The 10,473-nt window shown below is 44.0% G+C and overlaps 1 protein-coding gene across 5 annotated transcripts in view; it reads left to right on the top strand.

Annotated features, from left to right (window-relative positions):
• Positions 1–309: 309 nt before the first annotated feature.
• MASP2 (MBL associated serine protease 2) overlaps positions 310–10,473 on the top strand; it is a 23,516-nt gene continuing 13,352 nt past the window's right edge. For 2 of the 5 annotated variants that reach the window (XM_086860876.1, XM_086860877.1), the window contains exon 1: positions 310–758. In XM_086860876.1, coding sequence (XP_086717002.1) covers positions 357–758 — 402 coding nt within the window. In that variant the 5' untranslated portion in view covers positions 310–356. The remainder of the gene's footprint in view (positions 759–10,473) is intronic. The other 3 variants (XR_015278828.1, XM_086860879.1, XR_015278827.1) reach the window with 2 other exon arrangements.

Genomic DNA, 10,473 nt, shown 5'->3' with positions numbered 1-10,473 from the left:
CCTCTCAGGGCTTCAAATCTCTCAACAGTTTTCTCATTGCCTCTCAAGGCTTTTAATCTCCCAGCACTTCACTATACTATAATTACTCTTTACTCAAATTTACACTTTGAACACTATTCCTCTCTAGATCCTATATCATGAATTAAAGGAGTTCTTTTCAGGACTTCATTGTCCATCTCCATAGTTTTAACAGGGAGATATTTCAGCTTAATTAAAGCATCTTCTTAATTCTCTACCTTTCCTGAAGCTTCTTTTCTTTCTTGTCACTAGTAGTTTATAAAGTCTCTTTTCATGTTGATCACTCTCCCTCTCTCTCTCTGGATAAAAAAGATTAATCCGCAAGTCTCATCTGGGTAATGAAAGAGTTAACATCTTGCCCAGGCTTTTGTAGATGGTTCGGAGATCTCTGCCGAACAGGAGCTAGAGCCGTCTGCGATAGAAAGTTCCTCATGGCTGCTCTAGAGCGTGTAGTCGCTGTTCTAACCCGCTGCAAGTCCAGGGCCTCTCTCTTTCTTCACTGGGCAGTTTCTAGTGAATTAGTTACCGCAAAACCTGCAGCCGAGCCAGAGATCGGCTCGGCCCGGCCCGGGGAAAACCTTCCCCAGGCCCCCCCATCTCCCGGCCGGGAGACGGGGCAGGCCCGGCCCCATCCCCGCCCGGCCCCATGGCCTGGGCAGGGACGGGAGGCCTGGAGCTCCGCCACCCTCCACAGCCAGGAAACAAAGAGAACCCAGAGAGCTCTGCTTTTACATTTTAAGGTAGGGTTCACAAGTTGATCCCACTTTTCAATGGCCTAAACTGCTGTCAATTCTCAGCAATGACCGATAATTGGTCAGGAGAAAAGACTCTAAGCTCTTCCCAGCAACTCCAACTCCCTTAAAGGTAAAGTAATTCCATGACAAGGCTGTAAATGGCTTTTATATTCTGTGAAAATTCAGTGAAAGGAGCTGTTACCTGGACCATTCAGAATGTTGCAGTAGCTTCAGGTAAGACATGTACAACACAGGACATCCTGGGTACAAATGGCTTGGTGAATTGGGAGGATGTCGGACACGGTGCGTTTCTCCTGTCTTTGCTGAACACTGATGGAGCTTACAGGGATTTGAGAGAATATGACAAGGTGAATTTTCAGTGACAAGAAGGATTCCAGGGACCAAGAGGGAGTTGGCAGAAAGCTGTAGTTTTTGTAGACTAGGTCAGAAGGACTGGCAGGCTGCTAGCATTTTGTGCTTTTTGGTGACTCTGCAATGTGAAGGTCTGTGTGCTGTAAAAGCCTGAAGATGGGGAATCAGAAGGTGCTCTCTCTACTGCATCAACAAGGATTTAAGAGATGTAACTTTTCCTCAGGGATTCATAAGGAATTGCAGTTGGAGTTACCATGAAGGCAGTAGATGATAAAGTGCAGGTAGGTAAAAGGCTATCCAGAGGTTATCCAGAGACACAGAGCAAAGTGGGACCTGTCAGCACTTGCTGCATAATAGCTACTGTGGGTAAAGTTGCTTTTTATTTCATAATAACCTCTCAGCCTTTAGAGCAGGGAATATCTGGGAGTCAGAGAGCCTGTGTCACGTAAGCTAGTGGAGAACAGCTCACTGTTACTCAAAACTGTTACTCAGCTTCTGTGAGGAAGCCTTTTCCAGAAATCTGGGAATACAAGCAGAGGCTATAGGAGCTGTCAGCTTGTATCTCAGAATGCTGAGGAGCAGCCATACTCCACGCAAAGGACAGCAGTAACGCCTGTACTGAGCCTGTGTGAGCCTTCCTGTAACAGCTGTGTCTGATCCAAGGGGTCCTCTCTGCTAACTCCAGCACTCTTGGAGCTCATGCAGCTCTTTCTTTTAGACTTGTATCTCATTTTGCAGCCAAGGGAGGGATGTGCCAGATGAAAAAATGCCAGCATTTCAGTCCCTTAAGATAGAAGCTTTGGAGAGAGCTGTTTGAATCTAGATTCAAACCTTCCAGCATGTCTACTTCCTACTTGTGAAAATCATGTTGGGATCATAGAAAGTCTCAGAGGAAGCATTTGGAAGGTGAAGGAAATATCAACAATTCAAATGCATGTCTTCCACCTCCCCAAAGAGTGCCTTAGTCCTGAGTGGCTGGCTGGGCTAGATGATGGTTGCTGTCTAGCAGGACCACAGTGCACAAGGGAATAAGCTGTAACAGAGCATACTCTTTCCCTAGGCTCAGGGAATTCAGCTGGGAATGAGGAATTTCTGTTCTGGCAGAACCTTGGGGACCTGGGGGACTCTTGTTTTAAAGCAATGAATGTTTAGTGTAAAACAAAAAAAAAATAAATGACAAGCAATCTTTACAGCTTTGTTCAATTTGGCTTGAGGTCAGGCCTACTTTCTTTTGTAAGGCCACTAAAGTTAGGAAAGTTTGCTTTTAAAAGTGTTTCACTGGGGCTGTGTTTGTCTGGTGTATTTGAATCTCTTCTTGAAAGAGGGGAATAAGCCAATGACTTATGATTGTGAAATGCTTCCCGCTCCTGGCTCATACATTCCAGAAATTGTCTGGGAGACATCTGGTCACTCGGATGATGGCTTTAGAATCCATCACTTTAGACATGTGGTACATTTGGTCACTGTTAGTCCTCAGATCTGGTTGGTTTCACTGTGACTTTATTTATATATTCAAATAAAAGGAGATTGTTCAGCTAGCACTGGGTGTACTGGTCTGCATTAGTTAGTGGACTTAGTGTGGGCAGCAGCTTAATTAACAGAGAAAGGGAGAGTATTTCTGTGATAATGTTTTATACAGAGCTTTTAACCCTTCTAGTTGGGACAAGGCTCTGTGCAGGGACTCCCCTGCTCAGAGTGAAACTCATAGGTCAGGACACATCTCCTTAAAAGCACTTTATTTCTTGAGAGCTCTGCCTTTGTCCTTGGACATGTGCTGCTAATCTAGTCAGAGTCCAATCAGTCCCATGGCGAGAGGTGTCTTGCTTGCCAGCAGCTTAGGTGCAGGTGCACAGACAGAGAGCTGCAGCTGCCTAAAAAGCCATGGTTTTGTACTTTAGGAGCCCAGAGGCATGGGGAGGAAACAGCAGTCTTTGTGCTCTAAAATATTGGCTTGCAAACAATGATCATCTTCATCCATGAACTGATGAATTTACCCACTGCTGGGAGCCAGCAGGCTGGAAAGTGCCTTATGATCGCTCTTCCAAAAGGACAACTGAGCGCTGTCCAGTGCTGGAAGGCAGCTTGTTCCATGGGACAGAGAGGGCTAGAAGCAGAATGATTGGGAAGAAACAGCACTGGTGACCTTCTGCTCTATTCCAGAATAAAAATGGTATTGTATGTATAAAAACTCTCTAAATAGTGTATGACCCAGGTGCTGTGCAAGATGGTACATTCTCCCCCGTGGAGTGAGGGAAGGGAATGTCCTACCTCCCTTTAAACACCTGCTCAGAGACAGGTTTGCATTTTTTCAGTCCTATGTTATTGCTTGGTATAAAATAGAAAGTTACTGAGTATTAGTTCTGCAAAGAGAAAGTGACACATTTCTATCTCCATATTCTTCTTTTTAGAAAAGTAATTGCTTCCATTTATATTTATCTAGCAGTTTTCATGAGATGATTCACCTTTGCCAAAGTGCCAGCCCATGTATCAAAGATCCTGCAGGAAGCAAGCAGGAGGGTATTCACAATCCAGGAAGTGTCTCTCCTGAGGCACAAGATACAACTATGTCCAAATTCTGCACCTGGTTCTGAGTGCATCCACCTCTGACCAGTCACAGCCTCAGGCAATGAGGGTGTGATGTGCAAAGAGCAGCCCATCATTGTCAGCTCCCGTATCGGTTGCAGGATCTGTGCAGGCACAGAGATAGGTTAATATGTTTACTGTTCTGGAAGCCCTGTTCAGACAGCTGGTCAGTTCTGGCTGCAGAGCTTCCCAGCCTCTGAATGACAGCCCATGAACCAGAGCTGGTACCGAAAAGAGAAATTTTAAATGAAGGCTGAGAGATTCAAGGAGAATAATTTCCTTGAGTCTCATCCCATTTTCACACAAGCACATACAGACCTTTGCCCTGTCCCTCAGAAATATTTAACTAGTCTTCACCTATCTGGGTAGATGAACTGCCTGTTAAATGAGACGTCATTGTCACTGCTGTAGCATTAAGGGGATTATTTCCAAATTATTTGAAAATACTTAGCACAAGGACAGAAACCATAAATACTGAGGAACTCTTTAGAAAGTTGGAGGCAGCTTCATGAGCCTTGAGAACTTCCCAGTGCGGAGCACAGACACAGAGCTCAAAGGAACTCCATCTCTTGGATCACGTACCACAGAACAAATGAGCCACCAGAGCAGTCAGCAAAGGGGAGCTCATTCTCTGTGGCTTCCCAGATCACTGTGGCCAGGCTGGCCACACCTGAGTCCTGTCTGGTCTATGTAGAATTGGGTGTGAGATGTCCCAGGCTGCCCACCAAGAGCAAGTTAGCTTAGGAGGTGTGTGAAATGCTGTTTGCAAAACTGTACCAGACTGTCACTCACACTGACAATGGATGCAGGACACTTGCCCTAAAACACCCATGGCTCCCACAGACTTTATTTCCTACAAACTCTGTGGAAGTGTTTGACTCTTTGCAATTTGGACTCTACTTGCACAAGTTTGTCCTTGGAATAGAGATATTACTATCAAGAAAAATAAATTGGAGAATGAGGAGTCCTTCTGGGAAAATGACCCCTGATTTTGATGCTTGTTGCACAGTGCCCTCAGTCATGTGTTCTCATGTGTGGCTGTGGAGGCTTCCTTTCCTGTGTCTGACCAAGGCTCTCATAACAGTAAAGCTGTTGCTTGGTTTAACATTACTATCTGTGTTGCAAGAGGCAGTACAGTCCTGCTGAGGCTAATTTAGCAGCCTGTCAGACCTTCTTTTAAGCTGCCTCAAAAAATGCTGCTTGTCACACTGAAGATCTTCCAGTATGAGTAGAAGAGGTGAGCTGGGAGAAGGGCAATGTAAGAGAACACCTCAAGGCCATCAGCAGAACAGCAGCACTAGAACAGGACATTGGTCTGTAGCCTTGCAGGTCCAGTTAAACTGAAAATATGCAACTTGTGAATTCCTTGCCTGTCTGAAGATTGCAATGTATTAGGGAGGAATATTACAGTGATACTAGTATTAAAACTTCACTGTCTGGGGAGACTTTCTTAAATGAAAATATGTTTCAAAGCAAAAAAACATTTAGTCCATCTGTGTCTCATAACTGAGCTGTGGCCATCATCCATTTTCATTAGCCAGCGTCTGAGCATGTAAGTGGGGACAGCCCAGGCAGCTGCCCTCAACATCAGGCTAAAAAGCACCATATGGAAAAGCCTAATGTATGTTAACAGGCCTCACAGACCAAAATTGAAAAAATAATGGCCCATCCACATGCAGTAGGCTCAGTGAGACAAACTCTCAGCACCAATCTGTCAGCTGCAATTTTGCATCATTATAGTGCTGCTAGGCAGAGGCTAACAGACAAGTTGGAGTAACCTGACTTCAGCAAGAACAATTCCTCCAGTTGTGCTAACACTCTGGCACAGTTCCCTCCCTCCTCAGTTCCCTAACATGCATCAAACTGAGCATCTTCCCTTCCTCAGGGATTCTTTACTGGGGCTCAGGGGATTCCAGCCAAACATTTAAATTACATGCAATGATCTTTTAATGTGCTGGCAGCTTGGTGAGTCTGCATTTCTTTTACCATGTCAGATAAACAAGTGCCATAGCAAGGCTGTTGTTGCCCTTTTGTCTGCCCCACATGGGTGTATCTGAAATAGTTTCACTTTGACCCCAAAGAGTTTCTTCTTTTAGTTTTAACTGTTAGCTAAGGGGGCTCAGAGCTCAGCTGAGTGTGCCTTGGCACTCAGATTGAACTTGGATCAGATCCCATGTCCTTGTATGTAGTTTACTCATCATATAGACGAATCATTTTGTTTGCTTTTCCAGTGGAGCTGAGCAGTGCTGGAGTGGAGTGACTGGTGGCTACTGGGAATCACTGACTATCGCTGGTGCAAATTAGGACATTCTTTTGTAGCCTCTATGCCTGATTTTAAATTAGAGGGCTATAGCCTCTGCCAAGTCTCCCCTTGCTTGCCAGCAGGCCCAGGGCCCCCAGTGTATGTCAGCACTTCCTAGTAGGCTTTTTCTGCATACAGCTTTGAGACTCAACAAGCTGCGGAACAGCTGTTAGTCAGTAAAAGCAGGTACATCCAACAGGTATGAAAGAGTCACTTTTGTAATGTGACTTACAAATTAATTTGTAATCAAGTAACTTCTTCATCCAGGGAGTGGATTGAGTGACAGCACCTGAAAATTTGTTTTTTGTGCAGACAGGTAATAGCTTTGACTATCTCTGAAATGCAGATTTTTCTGAATCAGAATATAGTGCTGTATTGGCAGCAGCTCATCCTCCATTGTGATACTTCTGTTTAATGGTGTTTTGTTGAAAACTCTTTTTAAAACCTGCTATTTTCTTTTTGCATATTCCCTCTATTGTTCAAGCTTTAGTCATGACTTTTGGCAAAACATCAGCACTATGGTTTCACAATCCTGAAAAGTGAGGAGAAGGAAACAGGGTTAGTGTCCAACACAATTAAAAGACAGAGTTAAATTTCTCTGTGAAACATTAATAATCTCCACTCAAATTCATTTGGGTTTGACATCACCTAAAACAAAAGGACACAGGATCAAAGGGTGTTTTGTGTGACTCTTCAGAGTTTTCTGTGAGAGAAGCAAAATCAGCCAGAGAAACTGAGAAGTAAGATGTCCATGCAGCACAGAAGTCTTGCCCTGCATTTTGATGGGCTTGTTGTTGGGCTAGAGGTTCTTTTTTCTCTCTAGGGCAAGAAACAAGAGCTTTAGGGTGGAATTTTGGCAAAAATGAGCTTACATCTAGACTGAAAGACATCATTTGATTTTGATACTTCCAGTTCTTTTGGAATAGATTTGACATTCCTGCCTTAAAAATAAGATAAATAAGGCCAGTCTTCGTAACATCTAGGAGACGCCTAGAAGATACCTAGTCTAGAAGGGATATCTAGAATGCATCTAGAAGGTACTAGGTGCCTAGAAGGTTACCCTAATTTATCCTCAAAAAAGAGAACAGTCAGCGAGCCCAGATTTCTTTGAAAGGGGAGCAAGTAGAAATAGTTGGAAAAAACATTTTATTTCATTGAGGTGGTCAGCAAAATTTAGCACAGCTGATTGCTTTGCAGTATTGGTTTTTTTTTTCAGTTGAGTGCTACCAGCATTTTAGTATACAGGTTCTGATTGATGCAACTGTTGACTCTAACACGCCTTCATTTTATTTTCTCCAAGGCAGGAATGAAGTTGTGTGTATTCAGTGAGGGATATAGCTGGACAGAAGATTTTTTCATTTCAGTGTATCATACTAGCTCTTTAATGTCTTAGCAGTAGCACTGTTTTTGGAAATGTTTTGGACTGTCTTTGCTGTTTGTCTATATTAGTGGGGTAATAGCCTTTTTGTTACAACAAATTGAGGTTATGGACAATTTCAGAGGAAGAGAAATGGGGAAGAATGTTTTTGGTTTGAACAGGGGACAGTAGAAAATGCATTTGTATGTGTATATGGACAAGGAACCTGTTGGAAGTTGGTTTAATGAGTTTGCTAATCCTGATGCTGTTCAAGCCTATTCTTCATCATGTTTGTCAGCTTCTCCCTATTCCTGAGAAGAGAGAGAGCCTCAGGAACTTACTGCTTCCTCCAGTCTCAGCGAGTTAGACATTTGGGAGGTGAATTCAGGTGAGCTGACAGCGCCTGGAATTTGTATAATCACATGCATAAATACACAGACAGCCATCCATGCAGTTGGTTGAGATGGGCTGGCACAGGTGAAAATTACGTGTTAGATTCTGCAGCTCTGCAGTTGAACAGAACTTATGCATGTAATTACACATTATCATTTTCAGTATGTACATATTCATGGTATAATTTGTGTGTGCTTTGCACTCTGAGCTCTGTGGTGGTCCTGGAGAGATCACGTTTCCACCCTGTGACTAGTCCCACACCCATGATGATCATCTTTGCTTTTGCAAGCTCTGCTAATGCCAGAGGAGTAAAACTGTCAACCAGTATCTTTACCTCAGAATTATTGTAGATCTTCCTAGACAATCTGAGCTCAAATCCAAGTGCTTTCCGATGAGGATGATGCTGTAGAATTTCATTGGCTGTCCTTTGAAAGCCAGCACATGCAGAGTAGAGAGGCCAAGGCCAGTGTGTTTTTTGCTGCTGGATAAATGTCCCCCAGCTCTCTGTAGCAACTGGAGTCTGTCTTTGCAAACAGAATGTGCAGCAATGAGATAGCAGTAGACAGCATGGGAAGGAGGAAGGGGTGTCCTAAGTGAACAAAGTATCTTCCCCCATTGCAGTAGTTTTCTCTGCCTGCTATTTTTCCCCTGGCAAGACTATTTTTTTCCTGTTTCATAGCAACCAGGCTCTTCCCCTTGCCCCACTCTAAGCTCTGCTTGCTCCATCTGTGTGCTTGTCTTTTGATGAGAGTCATACTATTTGATTTGTAATGAGGAAACAGAACATCTTTTCCTCTGCTTTATTTCCTTCCCCTCGTCCTCTGAACACCTCAGTGCAAAAGGATGGGATTTAACCAGGCAAGAGCAAGCATCCAAGCAATCTCTTAGAGCTCTGCAGAGGCAGCTGGCATTTAAAAAGAAGGGGGCAGGCGGGAGCAATGTCTTCAGGGATCACAGCAAACAGCTATTGTGCTCATTTGCTCTCCTGGTTGATGCAGGGACAGCTCTGCTCTGTTAGATGACTTCGCTGTGCATGATTTTCCTTCATTCATTAACCAGCCTCTTGCTTTGGCACTGTACCTGTGTTTCAGAACTGGAGGCATGTCCAGACCTTCACTCTCCTGTTTATCACGCCTGAAATACCAATCAGTTTTTACAATGCTTTTTGTGGCATTGCTGTCAGAATACAGAAGCTGCCTTTCAAAGGCCCAGAGGTGGTTTTGTACCTTGCACAAGCTGATTTTCAGAAGCACTGTGGCTTTACATGGTCCATTTGAGAATTGAGCTGTCTAGGACTTTTTTGATTAAATCAGTAGTGGGGCTATATTGATTTTATTTTTAGAAGGTCTCAGAGTCTGTCACAGCTTAAACTCTAAGTAGAAACACATCTTAGGCAGAACCTACCTGAAGTAACATTTCTGCAGTTTGAAAACTTGGGATTAGAGGGAAATCTGAACTGAAGAGCTACCTTGTGACTTAGCCTGAATCTCACAGCATGTTGGTGACAGCCCTGCTTCCCAGCCTTCTCATTTTTTCAGTTAGTTTCTGCTACTGTCTAGGTTGGCAGGGAAAGTGGAGTTCAGGTCTCTGGATCTTAGTGGTACCAGCCTGAGGCACTGTGCTGGCTGAGCAGCTCTGCTTTTGCTGATTTAATCATGTGTCTGACTTGGCTGTCTACACTCACTGTTTCCAAAGGAGCAATTTGAAACCCTTCCTTGAGAATCCTCAATGTAGAGTAGTAAAAGCATATTTTGAGAGACTGTGCAGGGTCTGAAAGTATGGGCTCAGATGAGGTCATCTCAGTGTCACTGTCAGAAGTCGTCAGAACTGTCAGTAGTTGGGTTTTTTTTCAAGGTAAGTCCTTTCACTAAACCTTAGCTTGGTGTTTCTGTTGAGAATGAGGCTACCTCAGTCAGCTCTCAGCATGGAAGGAGACGGGAGCACAAGACAACTGGGCAAACTTATCAGGAGATATCCGTCATTTCTGGTAACACCCAAACTTCCTGAAGTGGATTGGTAACTCAGCAAGTAACAGGGCACTGGAAGCTGCAGTGATGTGGATGAAGTCCACTCAGCCTTTGTGCTGGCTTAGTACTGTGCCAAAGAGAAATTGTGGGCAGGAAGAGCATCTAAGGGGCCTGAATAGCTATCAGTGCTCCCAAAATGCTTATGAGCTAATCCCCAGCAGCATTTTGGAGGTGAAAGAATTCTGGGCAAAGAAACAGGAACAATATTTTTGGCCTTGTTTACCTCAGGTGCTTCTCCAGAGACCATGCCAGAGGAAGGCCAATGTGTGCACCAAGTGTTCAATTTCTCAGGCTCCAGCATAACAGTTTATTAACTCAGCTGTCCTGTTTCAGTGCTCAGCAGCAACTATCAGCCTCAGGGCACTCAGCAAATTCTGGGCTGTGAGAAAATTTTCAGACCTAAGATCAGAATTGACTTTCCATTCCTCTGCTACTGATCTGAGCAGGAAGCCCGAAGTGGGATGCTTCTGGAAGTATTTATGCCTATGGAAATCAGGCAGCAGCTCAGTCAGGCATGGACTGATTTTTTTTCAAAATTTTCTGTCTCTTCCCTCATTTCCAGATAGTATTGAGTCCACATCTATCTTTGTTGATAGGATCATTTTAGCAGCTAGTGGGCCATGGGAAAAGTCAGTGTCCTCTTGGTTCTTGTCCATTAGCTGTGCTCGTAGGTATTGCTGCTACACA

This window comes from Cyanistes caeruleus, chromosome 22 (assembly GCF_971803275.1).
Source record: "Cyanistes caeruleus chromosome 22, bCyaCae1.hap1.1, whole genome shotgun sequence".
Lineage (NCBI taxonomy): Eukaryota > Metazoa > Chordata > Aves > Passeriformes > Paridae > Cyanistes > Cyanistes caeruleus.
Note: the sequence above shows the minus strand (reverse complement) of the source record. Positions and strands in the feature narration are given on the sequence as shown.